Genomic DNA, 26,504 nt, shown 5'->3' on the forward strand with positions numbered 1-26,504 from the left:
GAAAACCCAACAACCCCACTGAGCAGCACCAGGAGACAGAGGGGAGGAAAAACTCCCTTTAGAGGAAGACACCTCCCGCAGAACAAGGCTCAGGGTAGGCAGCCATCTGCCTCAACCGGTTGGGGTGATTGGAAAGAGGAGAGAGAAAAGAACAGCAGGCAACAAAAACAACAATAAGCAGCAAGAACATTGTGCAGGTCAACTGGATTCTGGAGCTATACAGCCCCGAGGCAAAGGATACCTGCAGAAAAGTACAGAGAGGAAACACAACTACGGGAGAGAGAAGACGCAAAGTTAATGACATGAAATGGTAGAATTAGAATGGATAGAGGAGAAAGGAGAGAGGAGAGAAGCTCAGTTTATGAGTAGAGGTCCCGCAGCAGACTAACCTATAGCAGCATAACTAAGAGGTGGTTCAAAGTCACCTGATCCATCTCTAACTATAAGATTTAAAAAACAGAAAGTTTTAAATCTCTAGATTAAAGAGATACTACTCTGTCGTATGTTCACAACATAAATAAGTGAACTTATCCAGGTCCTTGCAGATGGTATCAGCAGTAACAAATGTTTAAACCTGATGTGTCCATCCCTGTTTCAGCTCTTCCTCTGCTGCTGTTTCCAGGTTATCTGTTTGTCCCCAGACTCTTGTCCTACTTCCTCTTTTCTAAATCTGAACTCGTCTCTCAGTGGACAGACGTCCTGCTCTCCATTTTCTGTCTCATTATCCTTCGGCCTGTCTCTCTCTCGTCCTTCCTCTGTCCTCCATACTCCACTTTCCCCTCCGCCACCTCACAATGTAGAGCTCTGCCACAAACCTGATGCATCCTGGGTTTGAATCCAGTCATGGACCTTTGCTGGATGTCAACCCTGTTCTCTTCACTAGAGTCAAATAAGAAAGCGCAGTGTTTTTTTTTTTTGTTTGTTTGTTTGTTTTCAGGAGCGTTTCCAGTTCCCGTCCCATGTGACCGATGTTTCCGAGGATGCAAAGGACCTGATCCAGCGCCTGCTGTGCTCCAGAGAACACCGCCTTGGTCTCAATGGGATCTCTGACTTCAAGAGCCACCCGTTCTTCAGTGGGATAGACTGGGACAATATTCGGTCTGCTGAGGCTCCCTACATTCCTGACGTGTCCTCGCCCACCGACACCTCCAACTTTGATGTGGACGATGATGTGCTCAAGAACCCGGTGAGGATACAGTACCAGTACTGGCAACAAGAACACAGTACCCACCATAAACCAGTTAGTCTGGTTGCACCATTGTTTCCAATACATACCAGTCAGAGACCTGCATCCTTTCTCATTGTAAGGACCGGCCAAAATTGTAAACATGTGCTCAGTCCAATGGTTAAAAATTCATGCTGGTCTTCACAAGCCACATAGCCATACACACACACTCACACAAACACAGACACTACCCAGACTGACAGTGTGTTTTCCCTGCAGGAAATTAGACCTCCAGTGTCTCACACTGGTTTTACTGGTCAGCACCTTCCCTTCGTTGGCTTCACCTACACCACAGGCAGCTGCTTCTCCGACTGCAGCTCCGTAAGCCGGGCGGGTCTTGACCTTAGGCAGTGGGAGGAGCTTGGAGGAGGATGTGGAGGACAGGAGGTAGAGGCTTTTGAGAGGAGGATCCGTCGGCTGGAGCAGGAGAAACAGGAGCTGAACCGTAAACTTCAGGGTGAGACAGACATGTTTTTTATGACCCTGATGCTTTATGTACTAGTCCTGACCCCTTATGTAGCAGTCCTGACCCTGATGACCTTGTTAATTTTGCAGAGTCAACTCAGGCCCTGCAGTCTCCGGCCCGAGGAGGAACTCTGACTCGTGACAAAGAGATCAAAAAGCTCAACGAGGAGATTGAACGGCTCAAGAAGAAGCTTGCAGGTCAGAGAAGGGTGGAAGTAGTACTTTTACTAGTGATAGAGTAGTAGATAGTGACGAGTCAAAGTAGAAATGTTTCACTGGCTCTTGTAACAATGACTGACACCAAGTAAATAAAATGAGTACACTCTTTTCTGAAAGACTAGGAGCATGTTCAGTTAAGGTGCTGTTACCTCTAGACAAGCCACCGTTTTGTTAGCATCAGCAGCTCAGTCAGCTTTCAGTTTTTAACATCTGGAAAAACTCCCATGAAATACTACTGTGGCAAAGGAGGTACTTACATTATCGTCACAGTTTTATCAATAACCATAAAACTCACCATCGCTCTCTTCTAAAGTTGTTATTGCTCTGTCTCAACCTGTAAAGTCCTCTCTGTCCTGATGTCTCGGGTCTGGACTCTTCGTCACCCGTCAGCTCTCATGCAGACTTACCTCTGTCGAGCTGAGGCACTATATAACAAGTTTAATGTGTTGACAAACAAATAACTGACTTTAGTATGCAGTACTACAATGTAGTACCATCTTTACAATCTCAACTACTAACAGGACAAACAACAATAGTAGTGCGAGTAATAGCAGCAGTGATACTAGTAGCAGCAGAAGTAGTAATATTAGTAGTTTTTGTGCCAGTAGCAATACTAGAAATGCTAGTTTGTGTGGGAGTATCACTGAGGTAGCAGTATTTGTCTAGTAAAGTCAGTACCAGTGAAAGATGCAGTACTTGTACAGTCACTAGTAGCAGCAGTGTTACAGTTTGCAGTACCACAGCCAGTTTTAACATCTGAAGTGTTAGTACAGTAGTAGTAGTACAGTTGTACAGTTGCAGTAACATCAGTAGTTTTATCACTTGTAAGAGAACTAGTAAATTCACCAAAGTAAGTACTGGCAGCAGAGGCACAGTTGTAGTAGTAGTATTACTAGTTTTAGTTTTTGTCATTGTTAGTTTAGACCTGTTTCAGGTGATTAAGACCTGCCTTTTTACTGTCATAGACTCTGATAGACTGGAACACCAACTGGAGGAGGCAGTCACTCTCAGACAGGACTATGAGAGCTCCGCCTCCAAACTGAAGACCTTGGAGAAACAAGTGAAGACACTGAGACAGGAGAAGGATGATGTCCACAAGGTAAGAACTGACACACAGTAAGATTCACCTGGATGGTAGGTAACTAGAATTGGTTGTATGGACCCTCGGATCTGAACAGATCTGGTTTAGCCATTTACCTGCAGGAAAGAAGACATTGTCTGGTGTCTTAAATAAGTAGTATAAGTTGTTGTAGTTTCTGATGACTCTCTGTCCTAGTCAGCTGCAAAGTGACAGTGACCAATGATGTTCACCTGTCCACATATGTTTTTCAACTGGGTTCTCAGTTAAGGAACCATAACTATACTTGGTAAAATTGTGCTAGACTTAGACAAAAATACTTTTTGTTTTCATCGTCATCCTTATTTTACCCATTACCCGATGCAGTTTCTACCTGTGGCCGTACCTGCATATTTATTAAGAATAATTTCTTCACCTGCTGCAAATTGTTAAAGCCTCAGAGTTCATAACATCATAATGGGGTAGCCAACAACTAAAACACTAAAATTATAACTGAGTTTCATTGACTAAAACTAAGAGAAAAGAAATGACTGAAATTAATGTTTGTAGGAAAAAGTTTATGTTGAAAATTAACACTGCAATAGATTCAGTTGTGAGTGACTGAACAGGATCTACTTTATTAGCACTTGAGCTGAGACTTCACAGGTATACGACTGTACGACACCAAACTTGACTTGTTACTGTAGTTACAATGAAAATGAGTGAAAGCCAATGAAAAAAAATACCTGTTAAAGAAGCACAAACTCTCAGAGTAACAAATACGAAAGTTACCAGCGAGACTCTGGTAACTTGTGAGCTGATCTGCTCACAGCACTACATTGAATCGGTCAGTTTCCATCTGTATCACCTGTACACACAACCCACCTGTTTTTCTGTTTGAGCAGCAGCTTTCTGAGTCTCTGGAGCGTCTGAGGAGTCAGACAAAGGAGCTGAAAGAGGCGCACTCTCAGAGGAAACTGGCCCTACAGGAGTTCTCAGAGCTGTCGGAGAGGATGGCCGATCTCCACTCCTCCAAACAACGTCTGTCCCGTCAGCTCCGGGACAAAGAAGAGGAGATGGACATCCTCCTGCAGAAGATGGACACAATGAGACAAGAAATCCGCAAGACTGAGAAAAACCGCAAGGAGGTGAGGAAACTGCATGTACTCATGACCATAGTAAGAAGCTAGTCAGTGGATGTGGGTTAAAGATTTGTCTTTAAAAAACAATCAAATTGAAGGTTCAGAACATAAACACCTAAAAGAATCTGTTCATGAAAGATAAAACTCACAACCAGAAGCCTGGAAACTTGACAAAACGTTGAACATCATCTTTGATAACGGACAGCAGGTTACTGACATTTTAATAGCTGCAGTTCATCCTGTTCACCACGAGAGGGCACATGCCAACAATTCACTTACCGACTCAGCAGAGTGTAGCAGAGCACACATGTAAACACTTAAAGGAATAAGATGTAGAACCTTCACATAAATACCTGAAATAAAGAAACTGTGTGTGCCTCAGCTGGAGGCTCAGCTGGACGATGTGAAGGCAGAGGCTTCAAAGGAGAGGAAGCTGAGGGAGCACAGCGAGGTTTACTCCAAACAGCTGGAAACGGAGCTGCAGAGCCTAAAGGTCAGAGGTCACACACTGCACCTGCCTCTGTACTCCTTAATCCTGAGTCTTTCTGAGATCAGCCCCAATCAGTGTGTTGAGTTTGTATTTGTATTGTATATTTGAACTGCATTGATTACTATTGTTCTGTTTGTGGTCCTGCGCTCAGTCTCAGCAGGGTCGGGGAACAGCAGCAGGGGGCGCAGAGTCTCAGCAAGGGCTGTCACGGCTAAAGGCTGAGCTTGATAAGAAGATCCTGTTCTACGAGGAGGAGCTGCTGAGGAGGGACTCGGCCCACTCCTCTGAGATCAAAAACCTCTGCAAAGATCTGCACGAGTCCGAGGGGGCACAGCTCGCCACAAACAAGGAGCTGTTGCAGCTCCGAGACAAGCTGGAGAAGGCCAAGAGAGACGGGTGAGTCTTGAACCAGGTAAACAAGAGGGACAAGTGAACCAGTTTTAAAAACAGGGACAGGTGAGTCCTGAACCAGGTTTTTGTGTGTGTCCGTGCAGAAAAACAGGGATAGACGAGGCTGTTGCAGCCCTGAAGGAGAAATATGATCGAGAGAAAACCCTGTTGACAGAAGAAAACCGTAAATTGACAACTGAGACGGACAAGGTGACACAGTACCGTTACTACTGAAGTACTAATAATAATACTGTAGTACTTCTACTACATCTCTCTAAGTGTAGTACTACTGCAGGTTTAAGTCCTCATGGTTGTTCTGTCCTCACAGTTGTGCTCATTTGTCGATAAACTGACGGCTCAAAACCGGCAGCTGGAGGACGAGCTGCAGGACTTGTCGTCCAAGAAGGAGAGCGTGGCTCACTGGGAGGCCCAGATCGCAGAGATCATCCAGTGGTGAGTCCAGGTTCAGGTTCTGTAGTCCACAGTTTTGGTCCAGCTCTATGTTTAACGCGTTTGATGTGTCCAGGGTGAGTGATGAGAAGGATGCCCGAGGTTACCTTCAGGCCCTGGCCACGAAAATGACAGAGGAGCTGGAAACGCTGCGCAGCTCAAACCTGGGAACCAGACCTCTGGTAACATACTCACTACAAGCACACAGGACCAGCATGAAAGTCCCCAAATACCCTGAAAACCTGCAATGCCCTGCATTATGTCCCAAAAGGCTTTTATTGTGAAAGTGATTTAAGAAGTGTGTTTACCAGCCTATGTACTCAGCTGATGTAAACAAAGGTCCCACCCACAGCCTCAGACACATGTACCACAGTACCATGTCTGTAAACACAGTACTGCCTGTACTTCTGTGTGTGCTGTCTGTACTTCTCTTTGTACTGTCTGTACTCTCTTTACTTCAGTCTGTGGTCCTGTCTATGTTACCTGTGTGCTGACTTTCTTCTTACCTGTCATCTAAGCCTGAGTCAGGAGTTACCACGCCCCCTAGGAAGTCCTGGGCTCCAGTTGGTGGAGACAGGAGGGTGAGTGTGCCAGTCACTGTCTCCAACCAATCAGTTTAATTAGCTTGCATGGCTATTGGCTCAAATGGTTGCCATTCTTAATCATCTTCAAATGAATCAAGAGTCCTGGAGACTCTTAGGTCTCCATACTCCATAAATGGGTATAGGGATCAAGGTTTCCATGATCACTGACTCTTGAGGAAAGAGTCAGTGATCAGAGTTTTTCTAGAGGATTACAAGGTGCGAAAAAAGAGGTTCTTCAGAGTATATAAAGGCTTCCAGGAGACTTTAAGTGCAGTCATGGGTTCCCTAATAGGGAGTTTTTGAGTTCCGGACCTCCTTCAGTGATCCATTTGTCTTTTAGTGGTTTTCGTATTTTCCAGAAAACAGGGGCATCAAGGAAGTTGGAGGTCTAGATGTCTGGACTGATCCAGCATCTTTGTGGGGTCACGGTGTTGAGGGTGCTTAAAGAGTTCTGAGAGAGAATCTTGAAAGTGTTCAAGAGACCTTGTGTTTGTTTAGGGTTTTGGGTTTACGGCATGGGGGACAGGACAATGTCATCAACCTAGCAGCTCTGTCTGTCTGGCTGGCTGGTGTTGTCATAGTTACCTGTGATATCCACACATATACACAATCGGGACGTCAAGCTCTGGGTTCTTCCCATCGGTCACTGATGGTTTGACCGTCTCCCCTCTCCTCAGGACCCCTTGTGGAAGGTACGGCGCAGTCAGAAACTGGACATGTCGGCTCGTTTGGAGCTGCAGTCAGCTCTGGATGCTGAGATCAGAGCCAAGCAGCTGGTTCAGGAGGAGCTGCGTAAAGTCAAAGCTGCCAACATCAACCTGGAGAGGTCCGAGGTCGCACATTGTTTTCAGATTATTGGTTATTGGTTCATTACCTGTTGTCTCACCTGTCTCTGTCTCACCTGTCTGATGTGCAGTAAGCTGAAGGAGTCAGAGGAGAGGTGCAGGGAGATGGCCGAGCAGATGGAAAATCTGAGGAAGGAGTTTGAAGAGAGTCGCTCGTGCTCTGATAAAGGTGAGACCATCTGAAGACCCCCCATGGTCAACATGCAACCACTCAACTGGAGTCTTTATCACCTAAACATTTTGCCAACATTTGAATGAAATTAACATGACGTCATAGAAGCAACGTTAAAAAGTTAAAATAAGCTAAACTGAACTTGATCAGTCATTTCCAGGCCTGTTTAACACTTTTTAAGACGTTACCCTCTTTTCCATCTTCATATCCATCAGTGTTTTTACAGTGTGACTGTGAACTAGATCAAAAACTACAGTGAAACATGTGCACCAGTGGTAGATGAAGTACTCACATCTTCTACGACAGTAACTTGGATTTGACTTGAGACTGGATTTGTTGTTTGTGTTTCTGCAGGTCTAAAGCTGCCAGACTTCCAGGACTCCATCTTTGAGTATTTCAATACCTCACCTCTGGCTCCAGACCTCACCTTCAGAGTGAGTCCCCACCCCCTTGTTTGTCTCTGTCCTGTCTCCCTGATCAGGTGATGGTCTCTCAGCCTGAGGCTCTGACCATCATCACAGTTCTAGGTACGGCTCAGTGTCACAGTGTGAAGTACAAGACCTCGAACCCACGTTCTCTGTGTGAGGCTTCTGGTCTCTGTCTAAACCTTTCTTTGGTTGGATCCATGGTCATATTCGGTGGCAGCTGGTGGTGGCAACTTTTTTTTTAATTGCAGCTATGCAGTTTTAGAGTCACAGTATCATTTTGAAAATACTTTGACCTGATGTTTTATTCTGAGAGTCTCAGAAGAAGCTTCACCAACGTTCAGGTAAAATATTCAGTGTTGCAGGTCATGACCACGATGATGTCACTCAAATGGTGGTATTGCTTTTTCTCTGCACCATGGAGGTGTCTATTTGCTCCGCCTCCTTGCTGCCCGCTCTCTGGGAGGAAGTAAGTTAATCTGTAGGTTAACTACAATCCTCAGCACCCCTCGTAGCTGCTAGCATTGTGCTAATAGATGTTAGACAGTGAGCTGACACAGTGACCCATTAACCCTGTGTTAGGTCATTACTGATTAGCTTACATCCTGTAAATGTTGTTAGGTTTGTATCATCAAAAAACTCTCGTAGTTTATCTGCAGGTCTGGAGATGGTCTACAGTCTGTCCCAGATCAGTTCTTCATAAATACATAGTCCTGTAGAGACCAAGAAGAACCCAGTCATAATCTACATTGAAATTCATTCAATTCTTCTTTTGAAAATTACTCACTACAGGGTGAAAATTTCATCTTTACTAATTTTGCCATCATTGTGTTTTGTTTTTTTTTTCTGTGGAAGTGTTTGTGTAACAGCTGGGATCATCAGTGTCTGTAACATCTCTGCAAGTTATCCTCCTTTCCTCTCGAGTCTGGAGTCCCAGTCTAGGGGGGATTAGTACTAGGGATGTCATAATACCAGAAATGTGTTAGTTGATACCAATACTACTGAAACCACATTGGCCCAGAGAATAAACCCCAGAGGGTGCTGCACACACGGCATGCTAACACACACACACACACCACTGCATATTAACAAACTGAATGCTCCATTAACATTGAGCATCACCAGTTCATGTTATTTTGTGTTGCCTGATTAGCCTAAAAAACCTAATGTTAACCTTTGTAAAAATGTGGAGCCACAGCAGACACAGCGGTTGCAATTTAAAGGGAATAACAGTAGCATTTCAATATGTGAACTACTTAAAATTAATGTGAATGTAAGTTAAATTTGCTCACCTTGAATTCTTTGTAAATATGTGGATATCTGTATTCAGATGCTCAGCAAGGTTTGACGTGTCTGCCTTTTGTTTTAAAAGTTCTAAGACACAGTTTGCCTACCACTGACTCAAATGCAAAATATACCCATACATATATATATATATATATATATATATATATATATATATATATATATATATATATATATATATATATATATATATATATATATTTTTTTTTTTTTTTTTTTTTTGGTTTGTTTATTTTCCACAAGTCGAAGCTTCATCTGGGTTTGCCAACACCACAGAATGTTACTTGTGCTGTTACCTTCGTTCTACTCTTTCTGTGCTGGTGCTGGTTTCCTGGTGTGACATGAACACAAACAGACTGTTGTTATGTTCAAGTGCATCACCAGTGTTTTTTTTTTTTTTTTTTACCTTCAGACCACAGACATTGACTCCACCCCCCTGAAATTAGAGACCTCCCCCGCCTCACCCTCCACCACCTCCGAACATGAGGTCAGTCTCACCCTAATTGTCTGTCGATGTAAAGTTTGATTATTTATCTGAATCCATTTTGTTTGTGTCAACAGGAAGTTACAGCAGCATCAGTCCCAGAGAGCCCCTCCCCCACCTACCAGAGCTCAGCACCGCCCTCAACAAAGGTAACCTGGGCTCCCCCAGGTGTTACCTTACCTTTGGGGGATCCTGTGATGACTTTAAAAACTTTATTAATCCCAGGGGGAAGTTGTTTTGCCTCATTACAGTTGTTCTCAACACAGACAGAAAGAAAATGAACCAGAAAAGATCCAACACCAACATAAATACAGAAATACAGAACTCAATATATATACAGAATATGTGAGATGAATGAAAATGGGTATATAGTTCATGTTGGAATAACAGCAATTTTAAAGACATAAATTGTCAGTTCCCCTACCCTGAATAAATCCTACAACTGCAGAGTCATCAGAGACCTTCTGAAGATGGCAGGACTGAGTTGTACCTGAAGTCTGAGGTGTACAAGGTGAAGAGGAATGGAGACAGAACTGTCCCCTGTGGAGCACCTGAGCTACAGACCACAGTGTCAGACTCGCAGTTCTGCAGCTCAGCCTGGAATCGATTGGAAAAGATTTTTGACTTTGTTGGCCCCGTCCACAGTCCGAGTTATCAAAGGTTCAGGGAGTTTAGAATCAATGAAGTTTTAAAAAACTTTCAGGTTCTCAGATTCATGATGAAGTCTAGAAGGTTTTTAGAAGGTTTTTAGAAGGTTCAGGTAGTTCATGTGAGCTTGATTAAAATCTTGTTGTTTGGGCAGTCTTGTGAAGCTTCAAGCAGTAAGTTGACTAAAATATGAGAAGTTTCACATGGTTTTGAGAAGACTGGGTGAATTTTTAAGAAGAGCAGTGGGACTTGATGGAGATTTTTAATATTTTTTATGTTTTCTGTTTCAGAGATGAAAAGTTTACGTCCTTTAATTTTTAACTGTAAATGAGATGACTTTCCTAAACATGTGTCATGTTGTTTGTGTTCACAGCCCAATGCTCACCAGCTGAGCATCAAGACTTTCTCCAGTCCAACTCAATGCACACACTGCACCTCACTGATGGTGGGACTCATCAGACAGGGATACGCTTGTGAAGGTACAAAACCTGTAGATGGTGGTTACCACCTGGTTAGTGTTGGGTTGGTTGGCAGAAGGATCGCTGCTGCTTCTAACAACCTGCCTTTAAACTACAGTCTTCCTCTATTTATCACAATATAAGAACAGGTACATGGAAGTTTGAATTTAAGGAAGTGTGTTCATGCAGCACCATTTGCAGCAGACCGGAATCTATTTCTCAGATAGAGTCTAAGTCATAGAGACACCTAAACTTCACAAGGAGAAAAGAGAACCTAGATTACCCATAACTGTGAGGATAAGACTGGAGCAGGAGTGACTGAGGAAATGGTTTGAAACCAGTTGATCAGTAATTCTGGGTCTTTACCAACATACATCATGGTTTTGGAGTGACGGCATCCAGAACTAGACTAGTGTGCTCTGATACAAGACATACAAACAAGATGCTGAAACCTGACATCTCTCTGCAGTGTGTTCCTTCATCTGCCATGTTTCCTGTAAAGACCACGCCCCCCTGGTCTGCCCCATCCCAGCAGAGCAGGCCAAGAGGCCACAGGGCATCGACGTCCAGAGAGGCATTGGCACTGCCTACAAGGGTTACGTCAGGGTAAGACCACAGCAGAACTCACACCGTAGTAGTTGTACAGTACTTCCACATCCCTGACTCACATCTCTCTGTTTAGATCCCAAAGCCAAGCGGGGTGAAGAAGGGCTGGCAGCGAGCGTTCGCTGTGGTCTCTGACTGTAAATTGTTTCTCTACGATGTCCCAGAGGGGAAGTCCACCCAGCCAGGGGTGGTGGCTAGTCTGGTCCTCGACCTCAGGTAACCACTCCACCTGTCAGTCGCTCATGGTAGTAGCACAAGTGTTGTATTGTAAAGGTTTGTGGAGTTATGGAGACTTGGAAAGTTGTAAGAAGGTTTCGATTTTTGTAAAAAGTGTTTTTGAGAAAATCAAATTGAATTTTTATTCTATTTTAAACTTTAGGGGATTTTAATAAACATGTTTAAATTGATGAGAAAAACGATCTGTTTCAGAGATGAGGAGTTCTCTGTCAGCTCTGTCTTGGCGTCTGATGTGATCCACGCTACCAGAAAGGACATCCCCTGCATCTTCAGGGTAGGAGCTACCGTGCCCTCAGACCCCCTGTCTGACTGTTGACCTTTGGTCTGTCCTGATTGTTCTTCTTGTCGTTATGATCAGGTGACGTCCTCGCAGCTTATCTCGCAGCTCTCCACCGTGTCTCTGCTGGTTCTAGCAGAGAGCGAGGTAGAAAAGAGGAAGTGGGTCAGAATCCTGGAGAGTCTGCAGAGTATCCTGGCCAAGAACCTGCTGAAGAGCCGACAAGTTCACATTCTGCATGAGGCCTATGATGCTTCATTGCCCATAATCAAGACCACGCTGTCCGCTGCAGTGCTTGGTCAGTGACAACTAGTACTAACCACTACTAATCCTAATACTGATGGAGTGAAGTACTGTGTAGTTCTCCACAGATCTGATTTTGTTCTCATGCTTATGAAGGTCTGGATTTGAGAAGATTTTGGCAGTTTTTGAGATGTCCTGAGAACATTTAAAAGGTTTTAAAAGGTAGTTTTAGATGCAGAGGCAGAGTTTTAAAAACTTTATGAGATCTGGGAAAATTAAAACAATATTTTGATAACTAAAACTTTTTCAGAGGTTTGAGAATGTGTACAGAAAGTATATTGGATAACACTTAAGTAACACTTAACAAAATTTTACAAAGAATACCCCATAATGAAAAAGTGAAAGATGTTTGTTTGAAATCTTTGCAAATTGCAAAGGAATAAAAAATAAAATAAATCACATGTGCATATGTATTCAGTCTTTCACATGACTCTCGGAATAGAGGTCTGGTGAATCCTGTTTCCACTGATCATCCTTCAGATGTTTAATTAACTGGAGTCCACCTGTGGGAAATTCAGTTGATTGGACATGATTTAGAAAGACATACAATTCTATACAAGTCTATATAAAGTCCCACAGTTAACAGTTCCTGTCAGAGCACAAACCAAACCTTGAAGTCCAAGGAACTGTCTGAAGCCCTACAAGACAGGATTATATCGAGGCACAGATCTGGGGAAGGGTACAAAAAAAGTTCTGCAGCATTGAAGGGTCCACTAAGCACAGTGGCCTCCATCATCTCTAAATGTAAGAAGTTTGCAATGCAGCAATGTACAGAGACATCAATGATGAAAACCATTTCCAGAGCGCTCTGGACCTCAGACTGGGGTGACGGTTCATCTTTGAACAGGAAAAAGACCCTAATCACACAGCCAAGATGACAAATGAGTGGCTTCGGGACAACTCTGTGAATGTCCTTGAGTGGTCCAGCTGGAACCCAGACTTGAACCTGATTGAACATCTTTGAAAAGATCTGAACATGGCTGTGCACCGACGCTCCCCATCCAACCTGATGGAACTTGAGAGGTACTTCAAGAAGAATTGGAGAAACTGCCCAAAAATAGGTGCCAAGCTTGTAGCATCATACTCAAAAAGACTTGAGGTTGTAGTTGGTGCTGAAGGTGGTATTGAGCAAAGACTGTGCAAACTTATGTACATATGATCTGTTTTTAGTTTTTTTGTTTTTATACATTTGCAAAGATTTCAAACTTATTTTTGTACAATTTCCTATTCCTTAGATATTTAGTTTCGTACCTAACTTGTTGCTTTGGATAAAAGTATTAGCCAAATAACTAAATATAGAAATCTGAGGAAAGTAATGAATTGAATCAATTTTGGAATAAGGCTGTGACAAAAGTTAAACGCTGTGAATACTTTCTGGATGCACTGTAGATCCCGTCTTGAGGGTACAAGACTGGCTTGTTTTGTCTGATGTGATAGTTTCAGACAGCTCAGTGAGTTTTCAGGTGCTGGTTTCTCAGATTGATTCTTTGTATGATTCTAAAGAGCAAACACATTGTGTTTTTCTGCAGATCGGGAGAGAATCGTCCTGGGAACTGAAGACGGACTGTTTGTGGTTGAGGTCACCAGAGATGGTGAGACAGATCAAATCACCCATGCTTGTTTAAACTCTTGTATTTTTGATATTTTACAACGATGTAAAACCTAAGCTTGTCCACAGCAAGCTCGGTTTAGAGCGTTTAGAGTTCAGTTCCTGTAAATAAGTAACCTTGGCCTCTCCCTGCAGTGATCCTGCGAGCCGTCGACAGCAAGAAGGTTTATCAGATCGATTTGATCCCCAAGGAGAAAATCATCGTTCTGCTCTGTGGTAGGAACCGCCACATTCACCTTCACCCCTGGGGGGTTCTGGAGGGTGCAGAGCCCGCCTTTGATATCAAACTGCCTGACACCAAAGGCTGCCAGGCTCTGGTCACAGGGGTCCTCCGACCCGGAGGCCCAGCCTGCCTGCTGGCTTCTGTCAAACAAAAGGTATAAAACCTGAATTCAATCAGATCTTTACATGAAGTACTCGTGGTGCGTTTGTTCCAGTTATAATGTTCTGGTTCTGTCTTCCCCCAGGTTCAGTGTTACGAGATCACCCGAGCTAAACCCCACCATAAGAGGTTGTGGGAGGTTCAGGCTCCAGGAGTGGTGCAGTGGTTGGGTATGGTAAGAGACCGGCTGTGTGTTGGGTATCCCTCTGGCTTTGCTCTGCTGGCCCTGCAGGGGGAGTCATCCCCAATCAGCCTGGTGAGCCCAGCAGATCCGTCACTGGCCTTCCTGGCCCAGCAGCCCCTGGACGCTCTGCATGCCCTGGAAGTTGGATCCAACGAGGTGCTGCTCTGCTTCAGCCAGCTCGGTATCTATGTGGATGGACAGGGCCGCCGGTCCCGAACTCAGGAGCTGATGTGGCCTGCGTCACCACTTGCATGCAGTACGTTATTCATCATGTTACCATAATTAGAACACCAGTCAGACCAGGTTAAGGTTGTCAGGTGAGTTCACATCAGTGTAGCTGGTGGTCAGGTGAGTTCAGGCAGGTTTAGACAGCTGGTCCCTTGTGCCTATAATTAAGGTTAAAGGTATATGAGTAACAGGTGTGTGGGTGTGAAACCTGTCCCCGTTGTGTGCAGGCTCGAACTTGTCACACCTTACGGTCTACAGTGAAAATGAAGTTGATGTCTTCGACATCCACACCACAGAGTGGGTCCAGACCATCTCCCTCCGCAAGGTAACCATTCACAGCACAGCACAGGCTAGAACCAGCCAATGAGAGTTCAGGACCATCCGAAACCTTGTGTCTCTGTCCTCAGATCAGACCACTGAATATCGAAGGGACGTTGAACCTGCTGAGTTCAGAACCTCCACGTCTGATTTACTTCAGTAATACGTCATCAGGTAACAGTCGAGAGACACACCCAGACTCAAACGCTACACCACTACTGCACAACTGCAAAGCTAATATCTCTCCACTTGTCTATCCTCAGAGGGAGACCTCACCATCCCCGAGACATCCGACCACAGCAGGAAGCTGATGGTTCGAACTCGCAGCAAGAGGAAGTTTCTCTTCAAGGTTCCTGAGGAGGAGCGGCTGCAACAGAGGAGGTGACTCCACTGACTTGTGAAGTGTTCTGTTTGTGACGTGTTCTTTATAGCCGCTTTCACATACGCACTCCGGACTGTCTCCAAAGGATCGGATCCAGCCATTACACAGACTAGTGGGTTCACAAATACAGCACACAGCAGGAGAAAGTCTGTGTGACCTGCGTTCCCACTTGGGGACACAAAAAGTACACCGCAGAAATCAATGGTGTTTTGTTTACAGCGCATCAGTAGAAGTCACAATTAGAAACAACGCTTTATGTTTCCAACTCTGGTTTCCAGAAGGAAAGAACGCCCCTCATTCGCTGTGAATACTCCGGACTCTCACCTGCTCTGTTCCCACCTGAGCTCACCCAGACATGGGTGCTTTGATAAAGTCCAGGTAATCTTCGAGCTGAACGTTTCACATACAGCTCACCCGGGTAAAGTTCAGAGTGTCAGTGCACATGTGAAAGCAGCTTATATGTCGTGTTCCGTTTCGTTTGTGTTCTGTATGTGATGACACACTTCACATACAGAACACAAAACAGAACACGACACACATCAAATACAGAACACAAAACAGAACACGACACGTGCGTGTTCTGTTTTGTGTTCTTTGCCGTGTTCTGTTTTGATTTCTGTATGTGACGTGTGTCGTGTTCTGTTTTGAGTTCTGTATGTAACACGTGTCGTGTATGTGTTTGCAGGGAGATGCTGAGAGACCCTGAGCTCAGGTCCAGGATGATTTCTAATCCGACCAACTTTAACCACGTGGCCCACATGGGACCAGGAGACGGGATGCAGGTCCTCATGGACCTCCCTTTGGTAACCTCCTCTCTATATTGCCCCCTCCTCCTACCGGCATGATCACCTCCCCCACCTCCAGCCCCTCCCCGTCTGACAGCTCTGTTCGTCACACTGATTCCTTTCTTCTCTCCTCTTTCCCCCATCTTACCTTCCTCACCTCCTCCTCCTCTTCCCTGACTGTACAGGTTGGTGATGTCACCTCTCTCTCCCCCTCACCTTCTCCCTCCCCCTCCTCGTCCTCCTCCCGTCACACCCTCATCTCCCCCCCCTCCAACTTTGAGCACGTCTATCACATGACGTCGGCGTCGGCCGGTGCCTTCTTGCAGAAAGACGCCTCTTCTTGCTCCTCCTCCCAGCAGAGCCTCCTGCAGCCTTCCTCCTCCTCCTCCTCCTCTCCCTCCACCTCCTCTCTGGGAAGGGTAGGCCAGCTTCTCTCGATCTCCCTCCCCCCCAACCCTGCACCCCCTCCTGTTCATCTCTAGTTTGCAGTGGTCAGCTAATTTCTCTGACTCTGATTAAGGCTGTGTTCAGGTGCTAAATAAACACCTGTTCATCGGACAGCTGCAGTCCCTAGGTCAGAAAAATTGTAGTTTAAGAACCAGAATATCTATCGGAAATTGAAATGACAGCAGTCCTGACCGCAGCGTTAAATCTTGGTGAAAGATGCGTGTGTTATAGAGGGGGGAGGAGGGGAAGTCTGCTGGCTAGGAAACAGCTCAGTTAAAGTTTAAAACCAAGTGAATCAGGAAACAGTTTTACTGTTGGGTGATCAGATGCGTCACATAAACACGAAACTTCACATTAAATATGAAGCACAAACTCTTCAGCAGCTTCTGATCTCGAGCTGCAGCTGTTGAACTTTTAATAATGAATGAAACTGAAAACCCGATTAAAGGTCTTAGCAACAGGTTCTTTGGACTCAGCGTTCAAGATGAAGTTCTGTCTTCTGTTTGGTCTTTTTACCTGAGCTTCCTCTGCTTCGTGCTGTAGAGTTCAAACTGAACAGCTGATCTCTTCACCTTCATTCTGAGTCACTCCTGCAGAGGCGCCTGTAAATTCTGACTTTCGGTTAATTTATCTTTTATGGGTTCTGGCCCCGACCAACAGGAGTAGAATCTGGGTGGGATGAGGGAACTGCACCAGACCACCAGGTGGTATATGCCGCTGGTTTAGATGTTTGAAGAACTGCTCTTTTATCTTATTTCTGTTCTCACACTTTTCTCATCCTGGAAGTTTTTTACCTGTTACAGGTAATTGTTGCAGGTGACCTGTCGGGTGTTTGGTTCTGATGATCAAAGCAGTTGATCCAGTCTTTACAGCAGGAAACAGAAATCCCTCCTCATTGAGCTGATGCTCAGCTGTTTACTGACATTAGTGATCAGGGCTTTACTTCAACCACAGGTGGTCCTGAGACTTGACTCACCTGTTCTCCACCTGTCTTCACTGTGTTTTACTGTGTGTGCAGAGTGTGATGCCTTCCTCTCAGGACGAGTCTTTCAAAGATAAACCCCGCCCCCTGTCCAGTATCTCCCGGCAACAGAGAAACAAGACACACATCACTCGCACCGCATCAGGTAAAATCACCTGTGTGTATACATCACCTGTACAGCCCCAGGTGAGCTGTGGTGTTGTGGTTAATCTGTTTCTGTTGGTTCAGATTTTGGGGGTGGAGCTTCTTCTCGCTCTGAACTGGACCAGGACCTGGACCGAGAGGTAACACACTGTAAATGTAGTTTAACTCAGTCTTTTAATATGCATGATAATCAAAGTCCAGTTCCCACATGGACCTGGATCAGAACCACCTGAGGATCAGTAGTCTTTTTTTAACATGTTCATCTGTTCTGCTCTCTCTCTCTCTCTCTCTCTCTCTCTCTCTCTCTCTCTCTCTCTCTCTCTCTCTCTCTCTCTCTCTCTCTCTCTCTCCCCCCCCCCCCCCCCATCTCTTTTGAATGTCCCCCATCCCCCAGCTGGACTCAGACTCCACCAAACACTCGACCCCCTCCAACAGCTCCAACCCGAGCAGCCCCCCCAGCCCCAACTCCCCCCACCGCAGCCAGCTGACCCTGGATGGACTTGACTCAGAGCCCTGAGACCCCCAACCCTCCCCCGGCTCAATGAACTAATCAGGCTGCAGACTGAGAGTTTAAGTTTTACTTTGATGATTTTATTGTGGGGTTGGGGGGGTCACTCTGCGCTTCCTGCTGCTTTCATTTTGTTGGATTTTACCGTCTAGGAAGCTCTGCCCCCTGGTTTTAATCCCCTGCCAACAGCTGCTGTATTTGACCTTTGACCTTTATTCTGATTGGCTCTGTGGGACCAATCATTCTTTCTTCTTCTGTATCCAATTACTTCCTGTTGAGCTTTAGCGGGCTGTTGGCCAATGTGCTAGCTGTTCCTACAGACAGGAGGTCTCACTCTGATGGAAAAACACTGAATTAATTTTAAAGTTTTGTTAATGTTGCACATCATCATCTTTGTTGTTGTTGTAGGAAAAGAATAATCTTTGATTTTGTGTCAGTGATGGTCGTTTTTGATGCCCCCTCTATACCCCACACCTTTGTCATCAAGTGGAGTCGGGTGGGGGCACACCTGAACACTACTGCTTTGTTTCCTCCAGTATCACCATTTAAAGAATCTTTGTAATTATGAACCTGTTAGCAGCCGAACACAATAAAAGAGTCTCCGAAAGTCTCAGTCTCTGTGTCGGGTGGGTGGACACACCTGCACAGGTGAAACAGCTTGTGGTGTTTACATCTGTTTGATTATTATTTGCTGTAAATGATGCAGCAGGTCAGAATAAAACAGAACAGATCGTCAGTGAGGTCAGAGGACAGCTCCCCACCAGACTATGTAGAAGTTTTATCATATTTTATTCAGGTACCAAGGCTCCTCATTAAACATTCATTAAACCATGGGTTGAGTCTGACAGGTTTATTAATCATTAAAGACAGACCACCCTCAGCCAATTGGAGTAACTGAATTAGAGCAGAGAGACAGCTGAGCCAATCACAGACCAGAGCAGGAACTGGGTCAGACAGATGAAGCTGAATCTGTCTGAAGATCTTTATCAGAATTATTGTCTCTGCAGTTTTTTATGCAGCTGTAAACATCACAAAGACAGAAACAAAACTTAAATTATTTATTTACCTTTTTTTTTTTTTCTTGTTGTGAAACACCAAACTGTCTAATGTTTCACAGATTCAACTGATTCAGGATCCCACTGATCCACCAAAACCATCACAAACGTGTCCCACAAAATGAAAATGTAGAACCAGAACCCTGATGGATGCTCAACTCTACTGGAACTTTAATGTGGATCTGTGGATTGAGATGATGGTCCCGGACCAGTCATCACCTCGTCTGTTCCTATCTGTCTGTTGAACGTCTTCTTTGTTCACATTGTGTTTAGTTTGTGTAGCCGCCTTGCAGACAGTATGTAGGGCATCAGCAACAGGTTAAGCTTTTATTCAGTAAAGTTGTGTTGATGTGCAGCTTAGAGAGACACCGCAGCTCAGTTCAGTTTAAAGTTTATTCACCGGTGCTGCCGGTGACTTTTCTAACCGTATTAAACCGTGATTCATGCAGGTTTCCATCGTCTGAATTTCTCAGTTTATACTTGCTCTGTTTACCTCCCACTCTACTACAGCATTTACATTCATTTTTTAAAGTGTGCAGTGCTTAATACTAGCTTTGGTACTTTTATACATCACTGTGCAATAAGTATTCTAAAATTGTGCTTCTGTCTTGTGTTTGTTTATTTATGGTACCAAACTTCTATTGAACTACATGTTTCTTTTCATTCTTATACATTTTTATGTGATTTCTCTCATTTCACCGTCTTGAATCTTGGAGGAATCGGATGTTTAGACTCTTTTGTTTTTTCATCACAGGAAAGTGTTTGGTTTCTATAACTTCCTGTTAACACACAGAGATACTGTCTGTGGTGAGTCCACGTGCACCTGTGAGAGTTCAACTCTCAAAAAAACGGCCTCGGTTCCTGTCGGTGGCTTCTCTGCTGAATCCAGACCGAAACAAACGGGTCTGATCTACAGCTCTGTGATTAATGATTAAAGGAGTCGTGTGAATGTTTCACCTGTTCCAGATTCAAAGTCTTTTAACATGTTTCTGATTAAAACATTTATAAATGTTCATGACTTGACATGTGAACTCGTTTGACCCTCAGATCCCAGGACAAGTTCTGGACCTGTTGCTTTCATGTTTTCACACTTGTTTGTCTGTTTCATGTTTAAACTCAGTACATTTTCTCAGCTACTTCATCTTCACGTACTTGTACTAGCTACTTCATATTCTACACATATGTAATGTTTTATTAAATATGAACAGTGTGTGAAGTACTGGTACCATGTTACCAGTTCTCTCCACATGGTCCAGGTTCAGCTGTCTGAGGATACTACGAACATTACTAATACCACCACTACAAGCAAGGGTAATATCAGTAACAGGCTCCATGTACTTTTACTTTTGATACTTTAACTGCATTTATTATTAGTGTAATCTGATCATTGCAAATCTCTTTCCAGTTAGAATAAGAGATTTTCCGGAGTCCTGGTTTTGGAATAAGATCCGAATGTTCCAATTACTGGTCTTGCAGAGGTGAATCATACTGGACGACTGGAGCAGCAGTGTAATGCTAATCTGTTCGTCTGAGAGTCTACAAGTCCGGGGTAAGACAGGAACGGACCCCTGGACCCGAACAGTTTAGGTTTAAGATCAAATGGTGAATATGAGACAAAAGTTCAGAATCTCAGTTGTTATTGATGCGACGTTAACGTTGAGACACAGAAGATGGAACCTTTTGATGATGTCACTGAAAGTGGTTTTTGGCTTCTGTCATCAGCGTTTGTTGTTTTTTCAAATTGTTGTTCTGTGTCCAGCGTCTCTGATTGTTTTGATTCTTTTTTTAACAACAAACAGTCTTCACACGTCAAACTAGTTGTTTTACTAGTAAAACTAGTTAGTGTTTGAAAATCAATCTCTCAGGACTCACCTGGTAACAAAATACACCTGTAGGTTTGAACATGGCAACAAATAAGACTAAGATATAAGCTGAGATTCTGAACTCTTTGAACTTAAACCCAAACTAACCAGCCTCGTTGTTCTGGTACTTTTGGAGAAGACTGTACGTTCAGACCCGTTTTCAGTGACTAAATGCTTCTGTTCTTCCAGGTCTAAAACCTGTGGCAGGAAAACTATGTTTATAGATGTTTGACGTGCAGGACCTGGACTCCCCAGGTCCCCACAAATGTGGTTGTTGAAGTGCCCTAGACCCCTGCTGATTCAGGTCCAGATGAATCTTTCAGCGACGCTGTTCCTGAAAAAAGAAGCGAGGAAGGGAAAAAGGACACTTCATGTTCTTCACATTTGAATCACTTTGATCGTCACCTGATTGAAACAGAAAGCTGTGGAACCCACAGATCTACGTCTGAGTCCTCCAAACAAATAGTTCTGTCCGGTCACAGTCCAATTTACTAGTAAGCTAGTAAATAAAATAAGTAAATTTGAGGTATTTGTACTTCGTATTTCCATTTTCTACTGCTTCTTACTTTTACTTCCCAAGTAGTTTAAAGTAACTTCTCAGCATCTGATTAATAAAACTTAATGTAACTGACAAACTGAACAAATCCACAGTAAAACTCACACCACACGTTTGCAACTGGACCGGAACCAACGCAACTAACCAAATGCAGCATTCCTGCAGCGATGCAGTTGTCTCACTCTTGACAACCTATCTCATTCTGATAACAGCCTGTCTCACTTTAATAGTCTGGACTCTAATTTTAAATGTTCTGGTCCTGGTTACAGTAAAAGTACCAGTACCACTGTGTAGAAATAATCTGCAACAAGTAAAATTGCACATGAACTGCATTCAAAATGTTACTTACGTAAAAGTATAAAAAAAAAAAAAAACTAAATACTTCGTAAAATACAAAGTAAAAGTACTTTGAATGCAGGGCGTCCAGTTTGATAGAGAGTTTGATAACCCTAACCCTAACCCAGTTTCCCACATGAGAGATAAGAGATGACACACGAGAGTTGCTCGTTCAGGCTGTTTATTTGCCTCCCAAATAAAAACACTATCAAACTAACCTACAAAGAGAAAAGATTTATAAATCAATTATATCAAAATTGACAGCACATTTAATCTACAACAGTTTGACATGTTTCCCATATTAGTCAAATGAAATTGTGCCGTGATGTGCTAAAAAATGGAAATCCCCATTACCATGCTAATGGAAATTAACATTAGTAATGATGTTATACAGTAGTGAGGGCTAAGACCCTTTAAGGATGAAATCCTAGAACTGTCAAAGCTTCACTGTGAAACTTAATTAACTTTGTCTGATCATGGTGTGAACCAGTCTATGGTGATGAAGAGGCTTCTGGAAATTCCACAATTCAGTTTCCTGAACCTCAGTCTGAATCTCTGTATGAGAAAGATCCTGGATCTGTCTTTTTAGTCCACAGAGAGATCTCACTGCCTGCTGGTCTTGGCCTCATTCCTGACCCTCAGAGAATCAACTTTCTGGATGACATGATTCCATATTTTTGTTTTGTTCCACCTTCAGGACAGGACCTCCACATCTAGATCTATGACTGTTCATCATCTGTTCATATTAGAACAGATCATCTAAACCCAAGTCCTACTGAGACGGCACAGTTCAAGTCAATCAAAGACCAGTAGAGCCCAGCAGTAAAAAACCAGCAGTGTCCCTAAAAGACAGCAGACACCAGTATAGCCCTGTAGAGTCCATCAGAAACCACTAAGGGCTTAGAGTTGGTCCTGTCAGGTCCCAGGTGTTTTTTCTTCTTGTTGCTTGTTGGGCTTGGTTGTTGTGTTCTGATCTGAGGTATTCTTGGTGGGCTGGATCTTGTTCTGGCTGCTGTCAGATCTTGGTCTCAAGTGTGCTCGGTTGCAGACCTGCGCGAGTCCTCGGCGCAGCTCTTTACGGATGTTGTCACTGGACAGGACATATAGGATGGGGTTGACGGCGCTGTTGACAGTGGACAGACCCAGGCAGATGGTGTAGGGGGTGTACATGGTTTTCTCAAACAAACAGATTCCGTCCTCTGGCTGAGGGAAATGGAACAGGATTGCTCTGACCAGCAGGAGCAGGTGGTACGGGGCAAAGCAGACCAGGAACAGGACCACCACCGCCACAGCCAACCTGCGGACTCGCTCCTTCTGTTGTAACCCTAGCCCCGTGCTTCGCTGCACATTGGCCAAGATGCCGTGGTTTGTCACCAGCAGCAGCAGCAGTGGGATCAGGAACCCGACCATGAAGCGGGCGTAGTTGAATGCCGTCACCACTTGGCTGCTCTGACTCGGTTCGAAGCAGCGCTTGCTGCCTTCGGCGGTGTCTCCCTCCTTCATGATGAAGACGGGGAGATGACTTACAGCAACTGTCAGGACGATGCTCACAGTGATGAAGATGGCAAGGCGCTTCCGCCGCAGCCCCCGCGACTCCAAGCTGTAGACCACTGCCACGTAGCGGTCGCAGGAGATGCAGCAGAGCAGAAAGATGCTGATGTACATGTTGTTGAAGAAGATGTAACCTGTCAACTTGCAGGTGACCGCATTCCACGGCCACTGGTGACTTTGACTGACATAGTACGCCCACAGAGGCAGTGTGAACAGGTAGGTGAGGTCACACAGCGACAGGCTCCACAGGTAAATGCCCAGCACGTTCTTCCTGCGTACCTGCAGCCAGGTGAGGTAGACAGTCAGCAGGTTAGCGGGCAGGCCGACGACCAGCACCACACTGTACAGCAGCACCAGCGGCAGGCGGCCATCATCGTATGGAGGCTGGCACTCCAAAGTCTTGTTGGTTGTTGTTGATGCAGTTTCAGTCTCTGCCAGCACATGCATGGTGTCTTCAGAAAGACGGAGACAGCCAATCAGATGTCTACAGGGAGAGAGAACAGCCAATCAGACGGCAGCAAGTTGTTTATACGTTATTGTTTCTAATGTTTGAAGTTGAATCCTGGCAAAGGAACTTCTTTCTCATTAGGTCAGTCTGAGGAAAGCAGAAGCCTGGTTGCCACAACTCACCTGTTTACCTCACCTGGACAGGTGTGTGAAGGTTTCATACATTGTGACAGAAATAAAGTTTTTTTCCTTAAGTACTTTTTGTCCAGCAGCTGAACCTCAGTGGACGTGACTGAGAACTCCAGCAGCTGATTGAACTATAAATGACTCGTCTGCCCCACCTGATAACCTGTATTGGTTCTCAGAGGTTTAATCAGGTTATGGAAGCTGAGCTGACTTCCTGCCTCACCCGAGACAATAAAAGACACGAATCCGCAGCAGGAAATGAATGCGGTCAAAACAAACTGCTGATGGAAATTCAAGTGAAACAGAATTTTTACTTTACAGATGTGTTTTTTGTGTGTGACAGGCTGCAGGAAAACCCCACCACAATAATAGTCTTGTGACTGTTCAGTCAGGTTCCTGCAGTGTGAAAGATGTGACAACAAATTCACAGAAATCCTTTCTGACCTTTGATTCACCCACGTTTCTTCTCGCTTGCTGTGACTCATTGAGACGTTTTCAGGAACAAAATGAATCAATGACGAAGTTTGAATCTTTTACTATTACACAAACCGTCTGGAGAGTTTACAGGACGTGGTTTTAGTTTCTACATCTGTACAGCGCTGAATGCCATCACCTCAAAGTCTTAAAGTCTGAAACGCAGTTTGGTTCATTTCATGTTTCAGAAAATCAGGTTTATTGAACGTAGTTACTTTCCAGTTCTGACGGAGCGTCCCAAAACTGTAGTACTACAGTGGGTTTCCTAACAGTAATATCACAGTACTTTTACAGCTATTGCAGTAATACTGCAGTGTTAAAACATAAATTGTTTCCACCCTTTTGTCTAAAATGTTATATTCAAAGAGAAACTTTAAAGTATTTTCAAAATCAGAATGTGATTTTGTAAATACTTTAAAGCACCAAGAGTAAAAGTATACAAACAGTGCATGATATTATTCTGAGGTGTAGCTTTTTTTTATTATGGAGCTCAGACGTAAAGGGTTCAGCAGAACTACATCCAGTTCAAGTTGTACTCCTGACAGAACCCAGCCACACCTTACTGTGTGTTTACATTCTCCTACATTCATGTATGTTCCTCTGGAACACACCTTATATAGATCTGCTGTGAACTGATGCTGTGATTTTAAGGAACCACAGGTGAGAACACAGAACTCTCACTATGCTTATTATTGTTGGAATTTGTAGTAGTAGTAGTAGTAGTAGTAGTAGTAGTATGATTTATAAATGTTTTTCTTTTTTCTGAAAACAAATCAATAAATGATTAATTACCTGTGAAGCGGAATTAAAATACACAGACACACGAAGTTAAAACTAATAAAGTTGAATTATTAAAATACTACAACCTGCCTGTTACTGTAGTACAGCTAAAGAGTATCCTCACACTACCACAGCAGTACTTGTACTACCAGACAGAATGAGCCAGGTTCTTAAGAATACTCTGACTTGTACCACAGTAATACTGCAGTAATACTGCAGTATTACTACACTGACTAGAGGTAAAATCTCACCTGGCGCTCGCGCTCCGTGTGTCCGTGTCCTCGCGCCGTCTGTGAATGAACAGACGTGACGTCCACAGACTCCTGCGGGGTGGGGGGGTGGGGAGTGGGGGTCACGTGACCGCGCTGACAGCGAAGATCTTCTATGAACTTTTCATCTTTAATTCATCCGCTCATCATCATTTATTCATCGAGAATCAGAATGTGATCGGAGCCTGAACGCACCACAGCCTCCGGAAATGTCAGAAATGACTTTTGTGATTATTCTAACTAAACTTATAAACTTAACATGAAGATGCAGCTCGTACATTTATTCCATGGCTGCAGGTTTCTGACACAGTCCGCAGCTGGTCCAGGGTCAGTGAATCTGTGCTCGTCCAGCTGAATTACTTAACCCTGATTTAAGATCACCTCGACTGTCGATCCAGGCTTGAAAACAGTGAAATCCTAGAATCCAGGAAGCTCAAACTGAGCTGGTTCAAGTGCGGATCTCTTTATTCTGCTTTTGTAAACGGACTATATCACTGATCTGATCCATGAATGATGGATCACCACAGCTGAGTCGTGGTCTTTGATCTGTGTTGGTGCATCATCTTCAAAAACCTGTTTCAAGCGTCCTCCCATGACGTGATTGGACAGTTCCAGGTTGAATTCTATTGGCTGGTGAATTGTGACAGGGTCATCAAAGTTCTTTCAACCAAACTGCAACTGTGACCAGAAGGAAATGATTACACCATGTTCTCAGGTTGAAAAGTGACTCATTTAAGGTAGTTGGACCCGAACACGTCCCCACTGTTCATTTCCCAGCCTTCCTACCTGAGCCCCCAGATCCAGGTCTCCAGACCCTCCTGAGCTCTGGCAACCAACTGGTCTGGTTCCTTCAGAACACAGAGGAATGAGAACGAACACCTGCAGACTCTGTGTCATATTTCTTATTTCTGCATGTTGAGCAGCGTCATTACAAACGTTTAGTGTCTACTTTAAGAACATTTGATTTCATCACTTTGTTTCAGCGTCTCTTACGTTTTTTTATCTTTCATTTGACAGGTGTTAATTTACTGACATGTTTATTGTCTTGGGACAAGGATCGAACCACCGACACTTGTTTACAAGAGGTTAGAAAAAGTTAAGATCACGGCTGTTGGTGTTTCATCAGTTGCTGGTGGATGTTTGTGACTTTGCTGAAGGTCAGATCACATTTCACGATCAGTTTATGCTAATAAAACATTTACTTAGTTTTTCATGCAACTGCAAATATAAACACATA

The 26,504-nt window shown here is 44.1% G+C and overlaps 2 protein-coding genes across 4 annotated transcripts in view; one reads left to right on the forward strand and one right to left on the reverse strand.

Moving 5' to 3' along the window:
• cdc42bpb (CDC42 binding protein kinase beta (DMPK-like)) overlaps positions 1-18,364 on the forward strand; it is a 29,003-nt gene extending 10,639 nt beyond the window's left edge. Inside the window, exons 8-38 of one of the 3 annotated variants that reach the window (XM_026341149.1) lie at positions 938-1,186; positions 1,445-1,682; positions 1,781-1,888; positions 2,875-3,008; positions 3,872-4,114; positions 4,491-4,601; positions 4,750-4,994; positions 5,093-5,198; positions 5,317-5,441; positions 5,515-5,620; positions 6,700-6,848; positions 6,939-7,036; positions 7,394-7,473; positions 9,182-9,256; positions 9,331-9,402; positions 10,275-10,380; positions 10,829-10,965; positions 11,042-11,181; positions 11,395-11,476; positions 11,561-11,777; positions 13,312-13,374; positions 13,527-13,768; positions 13,859-14,213; positions 14,413-14,510; positions 14,593-14,677; positions 14,767-14,884; positions 15,571-15,688; positions 15,856-16,089; positions 17,136-17,244; positions 17,328-17,383; positions 17,638-18,364. In XM_026341149.1, coding sequence (XP_026196934.1) covers positions 938-1,186; positions 1,445-1,682; positions 1,781-1,888; positions 2,875-3,008; positions 3,872-4,114; positions 4,491-4,601; positions 4,750-4,994; positions 5,093-5,198; positions 5,317-5,441; positions 5,515-5,620; positions 6,700-6,848; positions 6,939-7,036; positions 7,394-7,473; positions 9,182-9,256; positions 9,331-9,402; positions 10,275-10,380; positions 10,829-10,965; positions 11,042-11,181; positions 11,395-11,476; positions 11,561-11,777; positions 13,312-13,374; positions 13,527-13,768; positions 13,859-14,213; positions 14,413-14,510; positions 14,593-14,677; positions 14,767-14,884; positions 15,571-15,688; positions 15,856-16,089; positions 17,136-17,244; positions 17,328-17,383; positions 17,638-17,760 — 4,422 coding nt within the window. In that variant the 3' untranslated portion in view covers positions 17,761-18,364. Of the gene's footprint in view, positions 1-937; positions 1,187-1,444; positions 1,683-1,780; positions 1,889-2,874; positions 3,009-3,871; positions 4,115-4,490; positions 4,602-4,749; positions 4,995-5,092; positions 5,199-5,316; positions 5,442-5,514; positions 5,621-5,956; positions 6,020-6,699; positions 6,849-6,938; positions 7,037-7,393; positions 7,474-9,181; positions 9,257-9,330; positions 9,403-10,274; positions 10,381-10,828; positions 10,966-11,041; positions 11,182-11,394; positions 11,477-11,560; positions 11,778-13,311; positions 13,375-13,526; positions 13,769-13,858; positions 14,214-14,412; positions 14,511-14,592; positions 14,678-14,766; positions 14,885-15,570; positions 15,689-15,855; positions 16,090-17,135; positions 17,245-17,327; positions 17,384-17,637 lie in introns of all 3 variants that reach the window. The other 2 variants (XM_026341146.1, XM_026341147.1) reach the window with 2 other exon arrangements.
• Positions 18,365-21,733: 3,369 nt separating this feature from the next.
• Positions 21,734-25,280, reverse strand: gpr132b (G protein-coupled receptor 132b). The gene is made up of 2 exons (XM_026341210.1): positions 25,250-25,280; positions 21,734-23,595 (listed from the first exon to the last, which is right to left on the reverse strand). Exon 2 carries the CDS (start codon positions 23,556-23,558, stop codon positions 22,476-22,478), a length of 1,083 nt encoding a protein of 360 aa, XP_026196995.1. The 5' UTR covers positions 23,559-23,595; positions 25,250-25,280; the 3' UTR covers positions 21,734-22,475.
• Between the last annotated feature and the right edge of the window lie 1,224 nt (positions 25,281-26,504).

Source organism: Anabas testudineus, chromosome 24 (genome assembly GCF_900324465.2).
Source record: "Anabas testudineus chromosome 24, fAnaTes1.2, whole genome shotgun sequence".
Lineage (NCBI taxonomy): Eukaryota > Metazoa > Chordata > Actinopteri > Anabantiformes > Anabantidae > Anabas > Anabas testudineus.

Bases quoted from the DNA above. Each gene is read 5' to 3' on its own strand.
- gpr132b (XM_026341210.1), bottom strand. From the start codon at position 23,558: ATGCATGTGCTGGCAGAGACTGAAACTGCATCAACAACAACCAACAAG.